Below are 26,131 nucleotides of genomic sequence, written 5' to 3'. Positions count from 1 at the left end.
TTACAACGATTTTTTGCTGTTTGACAAAGTGTATAATATTCATTCGATAGAGCCCTTTCTGCTCTACAAAACTGTGCTAATCGTCTTTTTGAGTAATTAAATTTTTTATTACTTTTGAGGCTTAGAAATGGAATATCCAAGAGGTAAAAAGCAACATTTTCGACACCTTCTCTTCTTCGCTTTTCATCGAGGCCAAAAAGCTGCTGAAGCAGCCCGGGACATTTGCAACGTATACGGAGAAGGTGTCATAGGCGAGTCTGCAGCATGAATAGTTTGCGAAGTTCAAAAATGGCGATTTTGACGTCGACCACACGCCCCGCAGCGGAAGACCTTCTGAATTCGTATGGTGACCGTCCTCCTTTAAAAGTGCTTTGAGACGCTCTTCGTCGAATTCAGAAGATCTTCCGCTGCGGGGCGTGTCGTCGACGTCAAAATCGCTATTTTTGAACTTCGCAAACCATTTCCGAGCTGTAGACTCTCCTATGACACCTTCTCCGTATACGTTGCAAATGTCCAGGGCTACTTCAGCAGCTTTGTGGCCTCGATGAAAAGCGACGAAGAGAAGGTGTCGAAAATGTTGCTTTCTACCTCCTGGATATTCCATTTCTAAGCCTCAAAAGTAATACAAAATTAAATTACTCAAAAAGATGATTAGCACAGTTTTGTAGAGCAGAAAGAGCTCTATCGAATGAATATTATACACTTTGTCAAATAGAAAAAAAATGGTTGTAAAATAAAAGAGAATATAAAAACGCTACGAACTTATTCCCCAACCCAATACATTCCAAAAATCTTAGTGGCAGTGTCGCCAATACGTGACCAACGTGGCTCTCAACGTGTAAAAGGTTTTCGGACACAGGAAACTTACTTCCTGGCATGACTTGACCGCAGTCCTGAAGCGTCAGCGACGTCAAAGAATTTTCCTGGTCCACTCTGACAACTCCGTAGCTCAGTCCGGACATAGAGAGTACGCCTCGCCCGGTGGCGTTCACGCCGGCGCGACCCGGCCTCCTTACAGAGACTGTCAGAGCCTCGCTGGAAGACGCGCACGGACACACGGCGTCCGGTCGCAATCCTTTCGACTGAAATACCGAGAGGAACTGGTCGCAGGAGGATAGGGACCAAGGGTTCGCGCCGTCGGCCACCAGCAGCAACCTCAACGACGACAACGAGATATCCTTGTGGTCCTTCGTGGCGAGGAGACCCCAGTGAAGGTCTCGCGACTTGACCACAGCCACGCTGGCCCGATGTTTCGTGATCATCTGCATCCAACTGGCGGGATTCACCTTCATCAGAGCATAGGGAATGAAGATGACGTGCATCCCGTTCAAAACGCTGGTCAGGGTACTGTGCCAGAGGCCGACCTCCCGCTTGAAGTCCAGAACGCAGACCGCATTCTCGCCCTCCGTGTATCCGCAGGCCTGCGTCAACGCACGGCAATGCGTCAGCATCGCCGACCTGAAATCAACGATATCGAATTAGACAATGAGACAGGGTAAAGGTTCGTAGAACGGCTGATAACGAAATGCCGATGGTGTTCAGCGAATGGTACTATGACTTACGGTTTTTTTTTAGAGAGAGCAATGCACATCGTTATTCAACCAACCCAGCAATACATAGAGGCTTGGAGATCCACTTATCGTGGCCAAAATTAAATTTCTGAAGTTTTACATTTCCAGAAATGTTTTTTATGCATTTATTGCTAGCTCTTCGAAGATTAAAAATTCATAATGATAGTCATTTTAGATAATTACGTGTGCGGGGCCATTACTCCAAAAATAAAATTCGGAGATTCAAAGTGAAAGCAATTATATTAAGAATTTACTATAGAGCAGGAGTGGCGAAACTTTCGATCACTACGGGCGACCTGATTTTTTAAAATTATAGACTGCGACCTATCAACGTCGTATGGTCATAAGAAAAGTAGCAATTTGTAGCCAAAAATAAGTTTAAATTTAAAATAAACATAAATAATATCAGACAGGCAAACGACTAGGAATAGTTACCTAAAAATAACCATGCCATAACCCCGCTATAGAGCGTGAAATGACAAGTGTATTTTAATGTTTGATACATACATTAACCCTTTGCACTCGAAGCCATATTAACTGTAAATTTAAATTAACGTTCCCGACTTATGGTATTTCCATTTTAATGACAAACTGCATTTTATGCATATGAAATTGAGTCTTGTGACTCATACAACAGTTAGAATTTTAACAATTCTTTACACGTAAGCTTTGTTATTATAAAAATTATCTTGGAACGTGGTGTAACAATTTTCCTCGGAGTCACCACTTGAGTGCAAAGGGTTAATAGATCCATTTTCATTATTCAATTAGTACGTAAGTGTTATGTACGAATGAGAAGGGTTTAAAAAAAAAAGTTCAAAAGTATCCTACACAGAAATTGTTTCATATTTTTACTTCATAATATTATAGCTGGTGCTGAGATAAAATCAATGACCTTAAATTTTGTAATAACGCTGAAATAATTTCGAACACGATAAAAACGGATTTCCAGCCCAATCGTGCAATGGCACGTTTCGCAATCGAGTTGTTACGTATCATTGATGGTGTCCCGAAAATGTCTCGCAATCCGAAAGTAGGGGATTCCTGAGGTGATTTGAAGCAACTTTTTCCTTAGCGAAAATGCAATCCGCGGCTTCGTTTACGAGTTATTAACGAAAAACAGTGACCAATCAGAGGCGAGATCATTTGGCGCGAGACGGCCGAGCCAATGAGCGGAACTGGGCTCCGTGCACTCGTTGGCTGGGCCGCCGCGCGCCAGCCGAGCTCGCCTCTTATTGGTCAGTGTTTTTCGTTGATAACTCGTAAACGAAGCCTCGGAGAAAATTTTCGCAAAGGAAAAAGTTGCTTCAAATGACCTCAGGAACCTCCCATTTCCGGATTGCGAGACATTTTCGGGACACCCTGTAGATACGAAATAGCAGCGAACAGAGACCTCGTCACCGTGACCCCCATTACGGAGCCATCCTTGTCGGTGGTGTACTCGATATACGCCGGAGTGTCGTCGGTCAGTCGAGGTGGAGGTAGCCAATCTTTGGGCGTCTTGCCCAAATGTCCTGTCACGAACCAATGAAGTTTCGGCCATCCTTTGAACGCTACCACTTCACCGGCTGCGGTCTTCGGCAGTCCTTTTAGACAGGCTTCGCTCGTCAACGCCACCTGAACAGGTTTCGACCGCGTTCGAGTAAGAACATTGGAAAATACCTTTCGCCTCTACAGGGTGTCCAAAAATTATTGTACAAGCTAGAAATGAGAGGTTTCCGAGATCATTTGAAGTAACCTTTTCCTTAGCAAAAATGCAATCCGCGGCTTTCGTTTACGAATTATTAACGAAAAACACTGATTAGCGAGATTAGCTGGCGCGAGGCGGCCGAGCCAATGAGCGGAACTACGCTTCGACCGCTCGTCTCTCATTGGTCACTGTTTTTCGCTAATAACTCGCAAACGAAGTCGCGGATTCCATTTCCGTTAAGGAAAAAGTTACTTCAAATGACCTCAGGAACCCCTGATTTTCCGCTTGTACCATAATTTCGATTATTATTATTTCGGTTATTATTATAGTAATGTCTCCTCCCTTACTGACGCTCAGATTGTCCACTAAAATGGATAATTTGGGAAGAGGTGATACGATTATTCGAGCCTTGCGGCTCGTTTTTATAATTGTGGACAATTTATAAATATAAAAATAAACCGCAAGGCTCGAAAAATCGTATCCTCTTCCCAAATTGTCCATTTTTGTGGTCAATCTAGGCGTCAATTAGAGAGACATTACTGTATTTATTATTCGGTTATTATAATTTCGGTAAATCTTACACCATGTATAAAAATTTGAAATAACGATCTACAACTATAAAAATAAACCGCAAAGCTCGAATAATGGTATTTTCTCTTCCCAAATTGTCCATTTTTGTGGTCAATCTGGGCGTCAATTAGAGAGACATTACTGTATTTATTATTCGGTTATTATAATTCCGGTAATTCTTACACCGTGTACAAGAATTTGAAATAACGATCGTCTCACCTGAATGCCGCAGCTTCCCAAAAGAAAGCCGATCTGCTGGGAGCCCGCGTCACGACGGGTCAGAGGAACCTCGATCGGCACGGGTACGATGCCGGCCTGAAGGCAACCGTAGAAGGCGCACATGAAGCTGATCGGATCGTTGTTCGGGTAAACCAGAGCGATTCTGTCGCCGGGTTTCAGGCAGCAGTCGCCACCGCGGCTCAGCGCCTTGTTCAGCAGCGTGTACGCTATTTTGTGGGAACGGCTTAAAAGCTTGCCGTAGGTCAGCGTCACGCAGAACTTGCCGTTCGGATCGAGGACCGTCGCGACCGGCGCTTTGCAGGTCGACGAGCCGTACCTGAAAACAAGAAAAATTTAATTCGATCTTTCGCCGGAAGTTTCTCCGCGAGCGTGGATCGCGCCCATGCGAAGCCCGTGATTCCAGCCGATCGGCGCAGCGGCGTCTCACCTCTGAATAGCGGCCTCGAGCGACCTTGGGAGTCCGGCGGCTACCGAGGTCGGTTCACCGACCGCGGAGGTCATGGATCCGCCCTCGGGCTTCGGGGCGTTCGGGTCCTTCGGATTGGCTGCGATTTCGAGCTCGATGTCGTCGTCCTCGTAAAACTCGGGCAACGGCCGACGCTTCGGCCGCTTCAGGGTGTTGAGCAGCTGCTGAATTTTCGCGGACACCTTCCATCGGCCGGTGGTCCCGGTATTGTTCTGGTCCTCGACCCCGTGGTACCGATTCACGCGATCGGCGCCCGGCCGCCTGGTCGACTGCTGAGCCGCCGGCGTGTTGCCCGTGTGCGTCACGTCCGGCGGCTGGATGTTGCAGTAGGCATGGGGCGTGTACTCCGCGATGTCCGTGATGTCCGCGCCAGGAGGTCTCCTGGCTGGTGGTCTCGGAGGCGGAGGCGTATCGCGCGCTGAACCGGTGCTGCTCGTGTCCGACAGTCCTGTGCCTAAAACCCCATACTAGAGTCGTCCATCGGCGAACAACGAGCGAGAGAGATATGTACGCCGCCTTCGACGAGCGCGGGACGACGTTTCTGCGTTTCGATCGCGGACACGCGAACCTGTTTTCCGATAACGCCGACGACAACACTGTGCGAAGCTTCTGCGGCCAAGCTGGCGAACTTTCCGCCGAAGCGAAACGAAGCCCGCCGAAGCTGACCGCAACGTTCTCGGACGCGGAAAATGTTCTCTTGCGAATGTCTACTGATAAGGAAACGGATCTGTTTTCTTTTTTTTTGGAACGCGGTTAATTCAACCGATGACCGTGGACTATCGTGCACGCTGCGACGTGGATATTTCTTTCGACCTAATATTTTTATTCTATCGTATGTTATCGTTTTCGTATCGTTCATTTTATATTAATATTATATATTCACACATATAAAATTTTATAATTATATAATTATATATGAATTCATATAATTTTATAATTATATAATTATATATGAATTCATATAATTATACAAGGTGTCCCAAAAATGTCTCGCAATGCGAAAGTGGCGGGTTCCTCAGGTCATTTGAAGCAACATTTTCCTTTGCGAAAATTTTCTCCGAGGCTTCGTTTACGAGTTATTAACGAAAAACAGTGACCAATGCGAGGCGAGCTTAGCTGGCGCGAGGCGACCGAGCCAACGGCGCCAGTGGTCGAGGCGGTCGAATCCCAGTTCAGCTGGCGCGAGGCGGCCGAGCCAATGAGCGGAACTGGGCTTCGTGGGCTGGTTGGCTTGGCCGCTTCGCGTCAGCCGTACTCGATTCTTATTGGTCACTGTTTTTCGTTAATAACTCGTTAACGGTGCCTCGGAGAAAATTTTTGTAAAGGAAGAAGTTGCTTAAAATGATCTGAGGAACCTCCCATTTCAGGATTGCGAGACATTTTCGGGACATCCTGTATAATTATATATTAATTCATATAATTCATATAATATATAATTATATAATTATATAAGAATGTATAATATTAATATAAAATGAACGATACGAAAACGATAACATAGAATAAAAATATTAGGTCGAAAGAAATGTGCGTGTCGCAGCCGGACGTCCATATATATAAATAGTCCATATTCATATTACATTTACGTTCACAATAACATAGAAGGGTTGCTACCTTGACCGCCACGCGCCAGCCTCAAACATTTCATAAACTCGAAGCATTCTGTTTAAATTATTAATGGAGAAGTTAAATTGCTCGACATCGATTACTTTTTCAACTTTCTTACGTTTTACGGAACCTAATTAGATTGCAAAGATATAACAGATTAGTATGAAACGTAATTTTCAGATCCAAATGATTTCATCATCCATGCAAGGTAAGTGTAGGTATTACTGTGGTTTCTCAACGAAGGCGAACCTTGACAGAGAAAATAAGACCTTTTGTGCCATTAAATCGACAATTTGAGCTATAACTATTATTCTTTAACTTGAATATTTACTTTTGTCAAAATATTGGATCTCTGAAAGCAAAGATTTCATTAAAAAGCGAAATATAAGGAAATATCAAAAGTCAATAAATGAAATAAAACTGTGATTGCTGTTACTTGCAAGTCATAAATTATCAAAATCAAACACATAAAAAGCTATGAGATATATTTCTAGAAAATTACACACTACAAAATGTTAGATTTTGTTACTTTTAAAAAATACCGCAGTAATGTGCACACATACTAAAAACTATGCGCCAAATACTGTGTTAGTAAGTAATATTTGAGGATAGATAATAGTGACGATTACGTTATCTAAAAATGACGCTAAAATGAACAGTTCATTATTAATTACCAAAATACAAAGCTTCCGAATATCAACAGTTAATAAATAAATTAAAACTACGATTGCTGTTACTTGCAAGTCATAAATTATCAATATCAAACACCTAAGAAACTACGAGATTCGTTTCTAGAAAATTACACACTATAAAATGTTAAATCACTATTAAATGTTAAATATTTAAAATGTTAAATTAATACTTTTAAAAAATACCGCAGTATTTGGGGCGTCCGCAGTAATACCCACACTTACCCCACGAGTACCGCGAAACGTCGAACGTTCGCATCTAAGAGACCGACGATGGCGAAGTGCGAAACTGTTTGAGCGCGGTCTCCAAATGTTTCCTACGAGATGCGCTCTCAAAATCCAGCCGCGCGTCCGCGAATTTAAAGAACAGCGCGCCGGAGTTACGTTCGACGCGGCACCCGGAAACAGCAGCGGTAGCTCACGGATAGACCCCGGCACTGGAAGATACTTTAGCATCGAAGAGAACCTTTGATAGAACGGCGGACGCCTCCGGCGAGTGTCCGCTCCGGCCACGGTATCTCAACAGCAAATCCGCATTAACGATAGGCGATAAAACGAAACCGAACGAACGGCGCGGCTCGGTGGTTCGGCGAAAATACCTATACCGTACAGTAAAGTCGCGCGTGTACGGGTAAAGGGGGTGCGACTAGTTCCTGTAGCGTCGCGCCACCGTCGCCGTCGCGTTCCCCCCGCGAATGCAAATAAGCGGAGCCGAACGAATTTACGACGGACAAGCGATCGCGGATCAAGATACGCACAGATAAAATGAGATTCGAAAGTTATACCCGTCGGACCACCGGCGCCGGGGCTCTCCTCGGTGACCACGCTGTCCTCGTCGCTGCTGGACTCGCCGCTGTCGCGACGCTCCCGGTCCGGGCTCCTGGCCATCACGGAGGTCCTCTTCGACGGCATCGGCAGCGATGGCTTCGGCCGACCCTGCATCGCTGCCAAAGCCTGCTGTACCGCCTCCTGCCGCACCTCTGTGCAGTCAATTGTCCAACAATCAGCAAACTTTTTTAAACGGCACTCGAGCATTCGAGCGTTCGAGCTTTCGAGCTTTCGAGCTTTCGAGCGATCGTACAGAACAGACGCGTCATCCTACTCGAGATTCTATTCGCCGGCGCGCCGATAGCGCCGCACGGTGGGCCGAATCGAAGATTTTAGCGACTTTTTGACAATAACCTGATTTTCTCATATCGATGTCTCCGGTCAATTTGTATCGCTTGTTGAATGTCCATTACCCTCGAAAGTGGAAATATTAATAAAAATGATGATAGATTGTAATAGATAAGACGATTTAAAGTTGAACATTTTGAACACTACATTCGACGCCGAATAATATGCTTCTTTTCCTCGCAATGTGTCCGGACGAACCTAATTAATTTTTTTCATTCGCTTTCTTTTTTAACATTAGGAGGCAATATTTTTCGCTAGGAAACAGTAGCTTAAATTACGATGATCGTATCCTACATATGAAAAATATGATGTTGAATAAAATAGAAAAAGCGTAAAAATTCTTTACATTCGACAAGGAATATCTTTTGACACCCAAGGAATCACGGTTTCGGACAAACGGTATATTTTCAGGATACTTTCCTCTACATGATTCTGTAAAAGTTACATACCAAGACGAACCAGATTGTAAATTATTACGTTTTAAAGATATCAACGTTACGGTACTTTGAGGTTAAAGATATCGAAGATAATCTCTCTGTGTTCCAGTCGGTATTACAGAACGCTTCTTCGTCTCTATATCGACAGATATTTACAATTTTTAATTATTCCATATAACATGAAAAATATAGGTAAACGAAACAAACTTTGTAACATTACAATACTAACGTACCTGGAATTACTAGTGGGTCCACGTAACCAGTGTGGGTGCAATAAAGTACGCGTCCCAGAAAAAGTTCTCTGTATGCATTGTATGTAGTTGGTAAATTTCAACAGTTCGAACTTTTGATAAAATGTAGAGTATGTCAATTAATCTTATCATTTTGTTATTGTTTCAATAAATCTGCAGCTTCAGGATTTAATGCATACAGAGAACTTTTCCTGGGACCCACTAGTAATTCCAGGTACGTTAGTATTGTAATGTTTATATATATAATTATATATATATAATTTATAATTATATATATAATATTATATATATAATATTATAAATTATAATTATATATATAATTATATATGTAATTATAATATAATATTGTAATGTTACAAATAGTTTGTAACATTGTATTTACACAATTTCTTTTTTTCACAAGAAATGTCACTGAAAATTAATTAGAAATTTAATCATCTATAGTTGAAAGTAACAATTTTTTAAATATTTTTGGCGAAAATTTCATTGCAATATCTCTGACGGTTCGAAAGTTGCAACAGAATGTCACTGAATTTCTCGATCCAGCCCGCTGTGCGCCGTTGCTACTTCGTTCAGCCTCCGGAGTAGCAGTAAGTAAACAAGACGATCGCGCGACGAAGTGGTTTCGAGGCGAGTGGTTTCGGGCGAAGTCGCGCCAGAAGCCGCGTAAACGAGGGCTCGAACTACGTGTACATACATTCGTTAAACGTCTATTGGTCAGCCGGTCGAGAGACATTGCTGATTATTTCTTTCTTTGAATCGGACTTCTGCTGCTGCACGGCAGCAGAATACGAGATGGACGAAGAGAGATCTTGAACGCGATCGACGCCCTTCACACCCCCAGGAAGGGAAGCCAACGACGCGATAGAGCATCGTCGGGTTTAGACGACCAGCGAGAACGCGTTCGGATGCTCAACGGTCCCGTAAGTCGAGGCTCGCCGCATCGCCGCATCCAGGAACAATTTATTCTAGAATTTTTTCAGGAAAGCAGCGCGTCGAATTATCTTATCCCCGCGGCTGCACGCCACTGCGCAGCGCGAGCCGCTCTTCTGGGCCGCTTCGAGCGGCCTTTTGCCGCTTCTTCAGCCGTATTAGCAAACGCGCGAATGCTTCCCGCAGCAAACCCGATCTTGCCCGATGTCGTAACGACGATACCGGAAACACGCCGATTCGCTGACCGAATCCAACCGCAGACCTTATCGCGAGTCACCGTCGTATCGTTTTCCGTGGAAGCTATGTTCACCGCGTTCATTGAAAAAAAAAATAAAACGGATCATTGACGAACTGGACGAAAAGTTTAACACGAGCGGTAACAGCCTTCTAATTTCAATTTCTTTATTAACACGTCCCGTGCCAAGCCATTTTTGCCTAACTTGTCGTTCAGGCCATTTGATGTTTTGACTAAAGATTGATACATTATCACATAATATTTCATTATATCATCAGTAGATAAGTAGTGATTGCCCGAATCAACCGTTTTTATGCAGCTCTTGCTTTAAAAAAGTCAAACATTGTAATTAATAGTTATTGTGTATATAACGATTAAACAAATTTATGTGCTTTGTTCTATACAGCATTTTTTACAATGCCTCACATCCTTTTGGTGGAAATATATTTTATACAATCAAATTTGTCACAAAATGTATGTCTTCAGCGCTTTAAATAAATATGTCCGCGTGTACCATTTATGGTACACGTGGCCTGATGGTCAAGTTTAACGTGTACCATTTATGGTACACGTGGCACGGAACGTGTTAAGAAGCAATTATCCGACGTCTGCGAGTTTATCGTTTCTCATCAAATTGTTCTTTTCTCTTTTCTTCGTCCGAAAATATCGGAAGTGAAATGGCAGAGGCTTCGAAGCGCGCGATTCGTTTAACCCTCTATGAGCCGAATTTTTTTTCTTAAATGTAAAAAAATGTATGCAACGAAACATCTATTATTATAAACCTATATATGTGCTAATTTGAAAAATATTTAACAGTTTAAACAACTTTATTATAATTGATTCAATTTGTAACTTTGAAGTAACAACGGCTTACAATGTTTCCACTTCTGTGCATAAACGCATAAGCGTGAAATTTCATAAAACAGTTTGAATTTGCCGTTAAACGTTGATGTACGTTGCATTTGGAACATTTTATTTTTGGAACTCCTTTGCACCCCGGCTTTTTGCAGCGCCCTCGTTGTCCGAAAAAGTTGGCCAATGTGCTGCTTCATCTTTTCGCACGTTTTGTCATCGCTGTCAATAATATTTATGCGTCGTCTGGTAAATGCTACCGGATGATCTTCATCGGACTCAGAATCTAGTAAAGAATCTTCGGATCTATTACCGCTAATTCGTTTAATTCTAATTCCTCTTTTATTTTTATATGATTTTGTATCCATATTTTGGGTATTTGATATATAAAGTTGAAAATAGAAGAAAGCACAGCTATTATTCTAAATACACTCGAATCTACCGCAAATAGCCCAATGTAACCTGAAAGTTACAAAACTGTATCGTATACAAATAGTAACAAAATGATTATTGAAATGCAAACAAATAAATTGTTATTGATATACGAACCCGGAGCTATTATATACGCTTTTTTTTATTTAGTAAACACCGACAAAAGCACAAATAATCTCAATTGCACAAGATGGTCCCTTTGGTTTCTATCTGCGGACAACTTGCAAGGTATTTATTTTGACATTTCAGGTTGACGGTGCTGCCAGCCGTCGTCAATATTGTTATCGGTTATTTCAGAGGCATTATATAATTAAGACGTATACACCATCTTGTGAACAAAAACTAAAACTATTTGATAAAATGTGGATATATTAGCTTGTGACTTGAAAGTGACATGGGCTCATAGAGGCTTAAATGTTTTACTTGAAAATGACGGCGGATATTTCCATATTTCCACTAATCGACACTCGGATTGTGCACAAAAATGAATAATTTGGGAAGAGGAAATACCATTATTCGAGCCTTACGGCTCGTTTTTATAGCTGTTGAGAATCGGTAACTGTAGAATTGAGCCGCGAGCCTGGAACAATCGTATCCTTTCTTCCTAAATTGTCCATTTTTGTGCACAGTCTGAGCGCGAGTAAGAGAGAAATTACTGTGTTACTGTCGTTTGGAGTGATAAGTTACACGGGCCCATAGAGGGTTAATAAGATTCCGATCTCGTCGAGTTTTGCGGATACGTTTAGGGCGCGGATGTTGCGCGAAATAACTTCGTTAACACGTTCCCTGCCAGACCGTTTTTTGAAGACTTTCCGTTCAAGCCGCGTGGGGCGTATGCGCCCCACGCTTTACATTTGTATTATTTTGTTTCTGGCGTATGCTTTACAATAATTAAAATAGTGCAAAAATCATAATTATCAAGGAAAGGTTGTATAGTTTAACATGCATAACACAGCAAACCAATAAATTTATTTTTCTAGGAATTACTTTAACAAATACCTGGCTGATCATTATTATGCCAAGCGAGTTGCATCCTCACATATAATTTTTTTATCATGCCTATATTAGTTTAAAATATAACATTTTAGTTAAATTCAAGTTTGTATGCGATTACAAAGGGATGTTACGATGAACTTTGTTAAAACATGGCAAACATAAGTGTGGTTTATCCACACAACTATCGCAGAATGTTACAACTTTTACAGTACTATAGAACTATAAATCAATCCCAGCTTCAGTGAAGCAGTAAGTATTGTGTCAACGACACGCGAATAAATGACTGATCGGAATAAGAGAAATGCAGTTAAAACAAGTTACAGTAAAGAAAAATTGCCCATCACGCCGCGTGGGGCGTATACGCCCCACGATTAAATGAGGGCATCAGCAATAGTATTAAGATGTCCATAATTGACTGCATAATGAATTTTTAAAAAATTCTTCATTTTACAATGATAATACCAAATGGCTTGAACGGAAAGTTCAGCGTGGGGCGTATACGCTCCACGCGGCAGGGAACGTGTTAAATCATCCTCGCGCAGATGTAAATCGCTGGAACGATTCGAGAAACGTGGAATACCATTGATCATCCGAACTGGCAACCATTGCCCCATCGAACCTGCCGTGCCGTACGAAGTTTACCGTGTGCCCGACGCCATATTCTTCTATCCGCGCCGAGTTACTTTCATTTTATTTCTGAAACTGTGAAAACCGCCGCGGAAACGGTGGCTCGTGGCTTGTTACGTGAAACGAAACGAGCCGTGCAATCATGATTTCAGCAATTTTCTTTTCAGTCTCCCGAGGATGGAATTTAAATACGTTACTCGATCATTTCCAGCACGGGGCAAGAACGCTCTCGATCGGAAATAAGGCGCGCGGACACGCGTCTTTTAACCCTCGGACTGCGGTTACCGGATCTTTTTGACACGATTTATTGAAATGGTCGCACGAAGCGACCGATATTCGACGATTAACCCTTTGCACTCGAGTGGTGACCCTGAGAGGCAGCACTAAAATTCTCGTATCACGTTCTAAGATCGTTTTTATATCATCGAAGTTTAAATTTTAAACATTATTAACACTTTATCGACCGCTAGCCTATTTATCGGCTTTTCGATTGCCAATGTTTATCGATCGCTAGCCTATTAATCGACTTTTCGATTGCCAATGCTTATCGACCGATAGCCTATTAATCGACTTTTAGCTATCGACGGTTTTCGCTTCTTTACTGTTTTCTTAGTAGCTGACCTCCTGTATGCTGACCTCCCCATATCCTCATGAATTATAATTATAATAATTATTATTATTTATTATTATTTTTAAAGGAATAAGCACAACACAATGAATAGCGAAAATTTAGCCGGTACTGAGAGCAAATGCTCGCGCGACTAAGCCAGTCCTTACTGAGTGGCAGCCTCAACCACGACCGGACGATAAAGTGTTAAAAGTGTAACGGTTGTATGAATCGCGAGACTCAATTTCGTATGCATAAAATGCACTTCGTCCTGTAAAATGGAAATTGTACTAAGTAAGTCGGAAAAATTATTTTAGATTTACAGTTAAAATGGCTTCGAGCACAAAGGGTTAAATATAATAATTTGCTGTTACACTGGAAACTGTAGCAGGTCTACAAGAAATATCTACGAATATAAGTTTCGAATAATTAACCCTCTATAGCTTTGAAGCGACACGCTAATTTTATTTGATTTTTAAACGCCACGCGGTGTCTCGCTCTGCCGTTTCTTCGTCATAATCGAGGAGTTTGTGCATCGTAATTTCTAAATCTTATTATAATAAGATCGGAGAGACTTCTTCTTTCCAAAAATTCTAAATTCATTCTTAATTTACATGTAAAGGTTTCAGCTTACAATTATTTTGAACTCGTAAAAAAATGTCGGATTACTATAGAGGGTTAACGATAGACCTACCACCGAGCTCTGAAAGTCACGAACGTGTATCGCTTTGTAAGAACGACGAGACTGTTTAGGCTTCTTTAGGCCTTTCGCTATTTTTCTTGCAACGTATGCCTGCGTTAACAAATATATTCGATCATTGTCTATGGAAACGTCTTTATTGTAACAGCAACATCGAAGCAAAATATGCGAAACTGGTCATTTTCATCGGATCGTTAGGCTCAGTCTTAATGAATCAAACAGAGAGTGGTCGTAGACATCGTAAATTGCATAGCTGTGAAAGTGGTCCACCGTCCGAGAGTTAATCTAGAATCGCGAATATTTTCGAGCATATATGCTCGCAGTATAATATTTCACTTTCCTCTGACAGAACGAACGAAAAGAATCGGCGTTCTCGAAACTTTTCTGCTCGTACGGCACAGTAATTTCTCCCAGAAATGTTCGGAGGTCGGAATTGAAACCGGCAAATCTGAGAATACCAAGTCGCCATTTTTCGAGGCTCGCTGCTCGTTTTTACAGAAACTCGGGGTGCAGTCGGCAAAAAAAGGCAGCGGCCAGCGTGCCGGTGTATCATTAATGTGAATATATGAGCCGTTTATTTTGAAAGTGGCATAAGTCACTTTGTTTTTAAGTCGATATATTCAAGGGTTTGCGTTTTAACACGTTTAAAAATATGGAGGTGCTAACTTTCGAGAAGATTTACTTGTATTTGTTATCTCAGGATACTGATATTTTTCTCGGTATAAATAATTTCGTATAAACATTAAAAAATCACCACTTTTCATTACGGTAAAGTGACTTATGCCACTTTCAAAATAAACGGCTCATATTAATCCCAAAATTATGGTACTTCCGGGAAATGAGAGGTTCCCGAGGTTATTTGAAGTAACTTTTTCCTTAGCGACATTGCAATCCGCTGCTTCGTCTACGAGTTATTAACGAAAAACAGTGACCAATGAGAGGCGAGCTTGAGTGGCGCGCGGTGGCTGAGCCAACGAGCTCATTGGCTCGGTCGCCTAGCGTCGAGCGAACTCGCCTCTCATTGGTCAGTGTTTTACACGAATAATTCGTTAACGATGCCTCGGAGAAAATTTTTGTAAAGGAAAAAGTTGCTTCAAATCACCTCAGGAATTAACTTAACTTATTTATTTCTAACTTTGCCACGATTCGAAGGCAATTCGTAGGCCACGTGACACGATTAGAAGGTCACGTGTGCCTACCAAATACCTCGTAGCTTCGCGACTTTTTTGTTACCTGACTCGCACCGAGTCACACCCTTGGCATCGACGTAACAATTAAAGTACATAGGCGTAGGATCAGCACGGAGAAATTCACGGCAACCCGAAATTTGACATTTCCGGGAGAAATGACTGTATAACTGGCATTCGAAGAAAAGGACTCGCGAGCGTGATCGAGCGCTTAATCGGGGATATTTCTTGGGCGGACAACGGCGGCTCATCTCCCGCGAGCCGAGCTCGTCCTCTTCGACCGTTAACGGTGCACCAGGTGCGAGATTGCCTTCGCTCTGCCTCTAGACGTCTAGACCTCCGGGACTCTAGATAAATGAAGTTTCTACGCGCAGACTTTTACGCGCCGAACGAAGAACCGTTCGTTTTTCGTTCCGTTCTGGCGAGCACCGCGCGGAGAGAGAACATACACACCGAACATTCGAGCCGAGCAAAAGCTCCGCCGTCGTCGTACGCCGTCGATTTTCACTTGTTATCGAATTCTTTTGCATTGCCAATTCCACGGGCTTTATTGGTTCCCGAGGCGGACGTCGGCGCCGACACAGACGCCGGCGCCGGGGTTACGCACGCTTTCGAACGCACAGAAAAAAAAAAGAAAGCTTCTACAATCGAATTCCTCCTGTGATCCCGCTTTGCCATTGTGATTAGATCTCCTTGAGACTATGTTTCAACGGTGAACCAATACTATCGTACGGGTTGCCGACTCTCGACGTATACAGGATATCCGTCCATAAATGTCTGAGCCAATGCCTCGTGAATGGTTGAGGACATAAAAGTTTAATAGAAGAAATTTGCACGTTCTTTTCAGCCAACCACGAGGTTATCCTGGGTTAATCATGTGAACCTAGCATTTTTAGATGGATACATATAATTATTGGGTTGACGAATAAGTTCGTAGCGTTTTTATATTTTCTTTTATTTTACAACGATTTTTTGCTGTTTGACGAAGTGTATAATATTCATTCGATAGAGCTCTTTCTGCTTTACAAAATTGTGCTAATCGTCTTTTTTGAGTAATTTAATTTTTTATTACTTTTGAGGCTTAGAAATGGAATATCCAGGAGATAAAAAGCAACATTTTCGACACCTTCTCTTCTTCGCTTTTCATCGAGGACAAAAAGCTGCTGAAGCAGCCCGGGACATTTGCAGCGTATACGGAGAAGGTGTCATAGGCGAGTTTATAGCACGGAAATGGTTGCGAAATTCAAAAATGGCGATTTTGACGTCGACCACACGCCCCGCAGCGGAAGACCTGAATTCAACGAAGAGCGTCTCAAAGCACTTTTGAAGGAGGACGGTCACCGAACAAGTCGTGAATTGGCCGAAAAAATGAATTGCGATCATAAAACGTTTACGATTCCCATTCAATGGGATTTGCCGAGAAATTGGGAGCCTGGGTGCCTCACGAGCTTGACGAAAACAACAAAGAAAATCGCCTTCAAATAAAAACGCTACGAACTTATTCCTCAACCTAATATTTTTTCATGCTTAGTCGATAGAGATCATTTGCAATTAAAGCGATATCTTGTTGAAAACTGCTATTTTTCATTGTTTAGAAGACAATCGGCATCTCAAGTATTGGAGCAGTAATTCGTATTCGATGCAGCGTAAGTTTGAACCGTTGAAGAGCTCAAGAAAGTATAAAAAATAAACTAATATTTAAAATGCCGATTATCTTCTAAACGATGCATAATAACAGATTTTAATAGCCTGTACTAACGAAATATGCGGGTAAAAGTATATGTACAGTAATGTCTCCCTTACTGACGCTCAGATTGTCCACTAAAATGGATAATTTGGGAAGAGGAGATACGATTATTCGAGCCTTGTGTCTCATTTTTATAATTGTGGACAATTTATAGCTATAAAAATAAACCGCAAGGCTCGAATAATCGTATCTCTTCTTCCCAAATTGTCCATTTTTGTGATGAATCCGGGCGTCAATTGGAGAGACATTACTGTATTTATTATTCGGTTATTATAATTTCGGTAATTCTTAAACCCTGAATAAGAATTTGAAATAACGATCTATAACTATAAAAATAAACCGCAAGGCTCGAATAATCGTCTCTCTTCTTCCCAAATTGTCCATTTTTGTGGCCAATCCGGGCGTCAATTGGAGAGACATTACTGTATTTATTATTCGGTCATTATAATTTCGGTAATTCTTACACCCTGAATAAGAATTTGAAATAACGATCTACAACTATAAAAATAAACCGCAAGGTTCGAATAATCGTATCTCTTCTTCCCAAATTGTCCATTTTTGTGGTCAATCCGGGCGTCAATTGGAGAGACATTACTGTATTTATTATTCGGTCATTATAATTTCGGTAATTCTTACACCCTGAATAAGAATTTGAAATAAAGATCTATAACTATAAAAATAAACCGCAAGGTTCGAATAATCGTCTCTCTTCTTCCCAAATTGTCCATTTTGGTGGTCAATCCGGGCGCCAATTAGAGAGACATTACTGTATTTATTATTCGGTTATTATAATTTCGGTAATTCTTATACCCTGTACAAGAATTTGAAATAACGATCTATAACTATAAAAATAAATCGCAAGGCTCGAATAATCGTCTCTCTTCTTCCAAAATTGTCCATTTTGGTGGTCAATCCGGGCGTCAATTGGAGAGACATTACTGTATTTATTATTCGGTTATTATAATTTCGGTAATTCTTACACCCTGTACAAGAATTTGAAATAACGATCTATAACTATAAAAATAAACCGCAAGGCTCGAATAATCGTGTCTCCTCTTCCCAAATTGTCCATTTTTGTGGTCAATCCGGGCGTCAATTGGAGAGACATTACTGTACCCGTTTAAGCCGACCTCCGTAACTCGGACAGGTAACAGATCAGAAGAAATCATTTACGCGGATCCGATAGCTGACCTAAAACCGCGTAAATTTCTCTCATTGAACTTTTTTCGTAGCTTCAACCATCTACGAGATATTCGCAATCGACGTTCACGAACGGACACCTTGTAAATTTCAATAACAAAAAGGTAATCTTTTTCAAAGGGCATCCAGATTTCTGAACCCTCCAGGAAAATCCGAAATTTGTTTCCGCGACGAAGATTGCATGGGAAGCGTTCCGGGGGTGGTGGAGAAACATCGAAACACCGATCGAGCGATTGAGGGACACAACACGTGGTCGAAACAAATTTTGTGCTGCAAGTTCTTTTTTTGCGAACGGGAGCCGAACCGGCGGACGGGACGGTGGGAGGTGGGAGAATCCGGGTTTACGTGCAATTTACAGGCAGCATTCCGGGTTTTTACATGTTGCGGGATCGGTGCATTATCCTCGAGAAAAGCGGCTGGTTCGTCCGATGGGTGTTTTGTCCCGCGGCGATCCCTGCGCGACCGGCTTCTACGACCCCGTGAACCGAGAAGATCGAGAAGTTCGTGAAATCCGACGAGTGCGGCGAGTTCGTGAAGATCGGAGACGAAGTTCGAGCAAATTCGACAAAAGTTCTCGCGAGGTTCGACGAGAAGGTACGAAAAGTCGAGGAGGAGCCGAGGAGCCGAAGAGCCGAAGACCGAGGAGCGTGGATGTCGCGCGGGAAAGGAAACGCTTTATCAGAGCAGAAAGCACTCGCGCGCCGAAAGCACATTCCTCGCACTCGCGGACCATGTTTCCGCGCGGCGGGCTAATCGAGCTTAATGCCGAGCGATTACTCGCGGACCGTGAGTTACAATTTCCGAGCGAGTCCCGACGAACAGGCCCCCGGTATGACGTTCAGCTATGCCGATCGCTCTTTGCCAAGGAACTCCTTCGAGCACAGTTTAATTAACTATCGCCGGATTCTCGTTCGACCGTGTCATTTTCGCAGATACGCTTGCGTCGCCGTTAAAGCGCGCCGAGTCACCTCTTATCGTTGAATTTTCATTCTTGCAACACGAGATTCGCAACGAGGAGCATCTTATTTTTTTGGCGGATAAGGACAAGGCTCCTCCGTTCTTCTCTTTTTCTGCTAATTGTTACTTCGAAATAAGCGCGCGGTCGATCGAGAATCCGTCGCGTCTACTTTCTACGGTTACTGGATGAACCCTTGGACACCAACGGCCTCGTTACTAATTCTTCCATAAAATTTGAATATTTTAAAGTGTCCTCGCCTCGGCTAGGCGAGGTGAGGCGTGGCGAGGCGAGTCGAGTCGAGGCGAGACGAGACGAGAGGAGACGAAGCGAAGCGAAGCTCGAGTGCGTGTAACTCTTCTAAAATCATCCCACACCGAAAGAGAAAACCATTATCGTATACCAATGAAACCTTTTCCAAAGATTTTAGGTGTGTGACAAGCTTTATCGTATCATTGTATCGTAAATCTGTGAAGGGAGTTCAATTTTACATCTTTGATTCGGACAAGTTCTTCCAAGCCCGCTGGACATTCAAAATAACAAAATCAACCCCTTGCCGTAGTTTTAAGAGTTCGAATCTTGACCAAGATTTCCGGTAATAAACAATTAACCCCTTAATGCACAATTTAAAAAAAAAAAACCGACCAAAAAAAATCAATTTTTTTTATCTAAGAAAATATACATATTTGGACCTTAATTTCAATAAATATGTAAAAAAAAATGCAAAAATTACTAAAAATTCAATAAAAATAGTGGATAAATAATTATAGTGAATATTGAATCGCATTGCAGATCGAATTTTGTACCCATCGTACTGTTTTTCAATTACCAGTTACTATTTTGAAGGGGAAGGAGACGAAAAAAGAACTGAAAAATATTTAATTTTACCTAAATTTGTAATGATATAATAATAATATTTATTAGCTGAAAAATATATAATAAACTAAAACTATTCAAAATTTTCTTTTGTATGGTAAATTTCAAAACAAGGTGCAGCACATAGCCCAACATTCCTTATTTCAACATTAGAAAACATACCTTTTATACACTAAAAATCCAATTTACTCTCTATAAAAATACACCATAAAACAAAAACGTTTTTATATGTTGACACTAATAATATTTGTAAAAAATAAAAAACAATTGTCTTTGAAGAAATTCACTTTGATAACGTCTACTTTACTTCACGACTTGCTCACGAATAATACACTAAATGTTCATAAGTGCCATCCTAAAAGTGCATATTTTATTCCTGAATAAGCAAAAAATAGAAAGAAATCGGAGATAACTGGAGAGTAATAAATAAATTAGTCATAACAAAACTCACAAAAGTGTCAACGCTAATTAGATACGCAATAATGGATATAGATAGATAGAAACAATTACCAGGTCAGAGATGCTTATAAGTGTCACCCTAAAAGGCCATATTTTATAATCCCAAATAAACAAACTTTACAGCTTACAATACAGAATTACACGATGAATATCAATAAATTGAACGTTTTCCTTGGTTTTTATTAAGTTATTTTTACTGCCCGGATATATTCGAATCTGAACATTTTAGCGACATAAGTTGCGACGCCGACCGTATATATACGGGTCTGCACATTTTGGCCGGTTTTGCACGCCCGTGTTAATACGTTTCTGCGCGTTAAGGGGTTAAACCTGAACGTTGCTTTGTGTTTTAAAGACGGAATGAAAGTGACGCGTAGCGAGCGAAAGATGTACAAAATTATGTTTTCGGACGAAGTTCGTGAAAACTTGGTGTTTTTAATATCTAAGATTATATCTAGGATATACAAGATTCATTGTTGAAAAGAGCGTTATCTCTTATTTCTTTCTGTTATTTAAACGTTTTTGTTCCGTTTATTAAATAATCGATTATAATTTTCGCAAATAGTCACTCCGATGTCTACAAACATTTCAGATCATTTGATTCAATTTTAAAGAAATAATTGAGTTTTAAACGGTGCGAATTCACTTTTGCACAGCGACGTGCATCAGCTCCTATAACGGTATAGGTATACAGGGTGACCCAAAAATGTCTCGCAATCCGAAAGTGGCGGATTCCTCGGGTCATTCGAAGCAACTTTTTCCTTTACAAAAATTTTCTCCGAGCCACCGTTAACGAATTATTAACGAAAAACAGTGACCAATGCGAGGCGAGCTCAGCTGGCGCGAGGCGACCGAGCCAATGAGCGGAACTGGGATTCTTGCGCTCGTTGGCTCGGCCGCCTCGCGTCAGCCGAGCTCGCCTCTCATTGGCCAGCATTTTTCGTTGATAATTCGTAAACGAAGCCTCGTAGAACATTTCTGTTAAGGAAAAAGTTGCTTCGAATGATCCGAGGAACCCGCCATTTCCGGATTGCAAGACATTTTTGGGACACCCTGTATATAGTAAATCCTCCCTAACTTTCCTTCAGCTTCTAAACAAAACCGGACAATTTGGGAAGAGGAGATACGATTATTCGAATCTTGCACTTCGCTTTTGTAATTATTTACATGTTCATGGCGGGTAAAAATGAGCCGCACTTCCCAAATTCTCCAGTTTTGTTTACAAGCTGAAGGAAAATTGCGAAGAATTTACTATATTCTCAAGCGAGAGAACAAAACCTGATATGAAAAACGACTGAAATATATGCTGTTTAAAAAGAAATTTCTATCGATTTTTTTGTTAATCCTGTGCAAAATCTGTGATTCTTTAAAGTTTTGTCGTAGAGATATAATGCGTCGAGTTAAATATTTTATGTTAAGTTGACAATATAAATAAGAACATAAATTTTAATGGGAATTATAAATTTTCTTTATCTATAATTGAGACCCTTCGCTAAATTTTTGATTTACAGGTCAAATTAGCCGTAAAGCCATAAAGAAATATGACCACAAATTTGGAACAATTTCCCTATTTTTTCTTATTTCTGCGACTAATTCTTGATCTTCACAAGTTCTATCGTACAGACACTATTTTACGCGATGCGCGAAATAAAAGCAAATTTTAACACCGACATACCTTTTTTTACTTATAATAAAGGCCCTTCGAGTTCCATCGACTTTTCGTTTCGCGATCAAAAACTGGACACAAATGAACGCTATAATAAAAAAAAGAAGTTGCGACTTTTTGCGACCGCAGGAAACCAATTACAGCAAGTTCTCTCTAATCGTCGCACAGACTGTACACAAAACGGGCAATCGTCACGGTCTCAAAAAAGAAAAGAAAGAAATTGTTGACCCCAAGGCCACGCACTCCGCTTGCAAGAAATTATCACACCGCGAAGGTGTTCTGATCGTCGTAAATCCGAAGGAGATGGTATACGACAAGGGGTTAAAGTCGCTCGTGTCATCTAAAAAGGCAAGCCTGTTGAACTCAAGCGACACGCGTGTACTCGAGCATCGTTGTTGTTTTGCGAGAAAGGACAAGGTACTCGAGAAAAGTCGGTATCGCATCGACGGGACGACACAACGCGGAACGAAAGTCGAAGACAAGACAGCACTCGCAGGATGAAGCCGATTCAGCTGGGTGTCCGGTGAACGTTCAGGCTCTCTATACTTTGAACAAGCAGTCGTTAAAAGTGTGCATATACGAGTATAGCCGGCGTCGTTCGAGGGTTAAGGACCCGTTAAACGGTTCTTTCTGCTTTCTTTTCCATAGCTTATTTATCGTTGCGCACTCGCGCTCGCGCTCGGGCTCGGGCTCGGGCTCGGGCTCGCGCTCGGACCGTTTGCTCGTCCAGCTGTGATGTACTCACCGGAATGATAGCGGCTCTCATTGCGCGTGAGTCTGCGATTGCCGCGTCTCGCAGCCGCCGAGTTCGAGTTCCCGGTGTTTCCGGTCGAGCCGCCAGATCCCGGGGGACTAGCGATCCCGCCAGGTACTAGCCGGCCTCCTGCATGCAACACAACAACAACAACAACGCCACATAGACAGAGAAAGGAGCGCTACGAGGATCGGCAGGTTATTGGGTCTCGGTCCTCACACTATACTTTCTAGGCTCTCTACAAATTTTTCTATTCTCTGTACTCTAAACACTGTCGACATTTTTATGCTACTGAACCGGCCGGGCCTTCAGAAACGACGCCAAGTTGTTCTCTCTGCTCTCGATCGGCGAAATTCTATGAACGAAGGATGGGCTAAACTCGATCGAGGACCGATCCTCTCTCTCTACCGGAGCCATTTTGACGGTCTGCGACGAGCACAGGCGAGATTTTCGGTGAATCGTTTCCGACAAAAGAGAGAGACGGAACGACGCAAAATGGTTGGAAATTCCTAAAACGTGGCAACAATTCGTTTGCGATGGAAAGATCGTTTTAGAAAGTGTTCGAAGTACGTTGAAGTCGGTCGTAGATTATGATACAACGTTGAAACAACGGCTGATGTGAAAAACGAATGAGATATGTGTGCTGTTTGGAAAGAAATTTCTATCGATTTTTTTGTTAGTCCTGAAAATCTTGTAAAGGAAATCCTGTAAAATCTTTGATTCTTTAAAGTTTTGTCGTAAAGATATTATGCGCCGAAGTAAGTAATTTATGTTAAGTTGACGAAATAAATAAGAACACAAATTTTAATGGGAATTATTAATATTCTTTATCTATAATTGAGATCCTATAATTGACATTGTGAGAAATATGGCCACAAATTTGGAATAATTTTCCCGTTTTTTTCTTATTTCTCCGACTAATTCTTGATGTTTACAAGTTTTATCGTACGGACATTATTTTTCGCGATGCGCGAAATAAAAGCAAATTTTAACACCGACATAGCTTTTTTACTTATAATCAAGGCAATTCCATCGACTTTTTGTTTCGCGATCAAAACTGGACACAAATGAACGCTATAATAAAAAAGACGTTACGACTTTTTGCGACCGGAGAAAATCAATTACAGCAAATTCTCTCTAATCGACGCACAGACCGTGCACAAAATGGACAATTTGGGAAGAGGGGATACGATTTTGGAACCTCGCGTCTCGTTTTTACAGTTTTTACCAATCAGAAACCACAAAAACAAGCCGCGAGGCTCGAATAATCGTATCAGTCCTCCTCAAATTGTACATTTTTGTGTACGACCTAAGCGTCAATTAGAGCGAATTCACTGTAACGTCTCGTTTGGGGGATTTCCAACTACTGTGCGACTCGCCTCCTTCCTCTCCATTCACATATTTCGCCGTTTATTTTGAAAGTGGCATAAGTCACTTTTTCAAAAAGATCGAGTTAATGTTAACACTAATCACAATTGAACGGTATCTTTTCATTTAAAAAAGAAAAAGGTGACTTACGCCACTTTCAAAATAAACGGCTCATATTTCGCCGTTTCAATTAGCCAAACGCTGACCCATCGGTCAGCGAGCGGTTTCGTGCCAATTGGCACCCACTGCTCGTTGATGCCGCGTTGTCTATGCCAATTCGATCGTAATACTCGGAAGAGTTTCGACAGAGAAATTCGCGAATGGACTGCGCGTAAATGCGCGAAACACGCTTGCGAAAACGTTGTTGTTCCCGCCGAAAGATTCTGTTCGTTCGTGCCATTCATCTCGGAACACGATGTTGAACGGAACAACGGTAGAGGCAAACCAATCGGCAGCGCGGCGCGGCGCGGCTCGACGCAGTCTAGCCCAATCTAACCGACTGCAATGAATTTGAATGGAATCGTTTCTTTAGGCGCGGCCCGAAGCGTTGCCGCCGACGACGATCGGTCGTTCCACCTTCGGAAGCTGCGACGACTACGACGATTTCACTTTTATCGATTGTTCGCAGCCCCGCGCTCCCGCTCTTCTTGTGGCGCGGGGGGGAGGTTCAACGAGGAGGTGGGTCTGTGGAGAAGCGGTTTGTGATTCGCGATTCGCGATTCGATCGATTGCTTCTCACGCGTAATTTCGACTTCGACAGCCCTTGTATGCGACCTTCGCGTTGCATCGTTTCAGCCAGGGGTGTCGAACTCGCGGCCCGAGATGGACATTTTTTATGTCAAGTATCAGGACGTAAACAATAATTTAACTTTATATATGTCTATTACAATATACTTAGTACTTAGTACATTGTAATAGACATATATAAAGTTAAATTATTGTTTATTATATTATATATTATTATTATATATATATATATTATATTATATATTGTTATATATATTATTATATATATATATATATATTATATTATATATTGTTAAATATATTATATATATATATATATATATAATAATATATATAACAATATATAATATAATATATAATATAATATATATATATATATAATAATAATATATAATATAATACATATATATAATAATATATAATTATTATATATTATTATAGTACCAAGTACTAAGTACATTGTAATAAACATATATAAAGTTAAATTATCGTTTACGTCCCGATACTTGACATCAAAAATGTTCATCTAGGGCCGCATGCGGCCCGCGGGCAGCGAGTTTGACACCCCTGGTTTAAGCTGTAAGGTGACTCCCTGATCGCGGCTGCGTTCCTTTCACTGACCAGAGGTACAGTAAATTCCCTTCAATTCTCCGCGAGCTTGTAAACAGAAATGCAGAATTTGGGAAGAGGAGATTCGATTATTCGAGCCTCGAGGCTTGTTTTTTTTATAGTTGTTGACAATCGGCGACTGTAAGAATGAGCCGCGAGGCTACGAATAATCGTATCTTTTCTGGACAATTGGAGAGAATTTATTGTATTCGAAAGTGAGATACAGTAAAATTATCCATAATTGTCCTTCAGCTTGCAGACAAAAATGGACAATTTGGGAAGAGAAAATAATACGATTATTCGAAGTGTCGCGGTGCGTTTTTATAGTTGTTAAAAATCGGCGGCTATAAGAACGAGCCGCGAGGTTCGAATAATCGAGCCTCCTCTTCCGAAACTGTCCATTTCTGTTTACAGTAAATTCTCCCTAATTGACGCTCAGTTTGTACACGAAAATGGACGATTTTGGAAAAGTAGATACGATTT

At 41.4% G+C, this 26,131-nt stretch overlaps 1 protein-coding gene and 1 long non-coding RNA gene across 6 annotated transcripts in view; both read right to left on the bottom strand.

Moving 5' to 3' along the window:
* Positions 1–26,131, bottom strand: part of DIP2 (disco-interacting protein 2) — an 81,309-nt gene that overhangs the window by 14,480 nt on the left and 40,698 nt on the right. For 3 of the 5 annotated variants that reach the window (XM_076521839.1, XM_033475257.2, XM_033475277.2), the window contains 6 exons: positions 22,916–23,053; positions 7,620–7,814; positions 4,499–4,991; positions 4,051–4,387; positions 2,965–3,188; positions 869–1,458 (listed from right to left, as the gene is read on the bottom strand). In XM_076521839.1, the coding sequence (XP_076377954.1) occupies positions 869–1,458; positions 2,965–3,188; positions 4,051–4,387; positions 4,499–4,991; positions 7,620–7,814; positions 22,916–23,053 (1,977 nt within the window). The remainder of the gene's footprint in view (positions 1–868; positions 1,459–2,964; positions 3,189–4,050; positions 4,388–4,498; positions 4,992–7,619; positions 7,815–22,915; positions 23,054–26,131) is intronic. The other 2 variants (XM_033475267.2, XM_033475286.2) reach the window with 1 other exon arrangement.
* LOC143259488 (uncharacterized) lies at positions 10,675–16,649 on the bottom strand. The gene is made up of 2 exons (XR_013033430.1): positions 11,268–16,649; positions 10,675–11,180 (listed from the first exon to the last, which is right to left on the bottom strand). It is a non-coding gene; the product is annotated as an uncharacterized LOC143259488 (long non-coding RNA).

This window comes from Megalopta genalis, chromosome 1, assembly GCF_051020955.1.
Source record: "Megalopta genalis isolate 19385.01 chromosome 1, iyMegGena1_principal, whole genome shotgun sequence".
NCBI classification, from domain to species: domain Eukaryota; kingdom Metazoa; phylum Arthropoda; class Insecta; order Hymenoptera; family Halictidae; genus Megalopta; species Megalopta genalis.
This window is presented reverse-complemented; position numbering and strand designations above follow the sequence as displayed.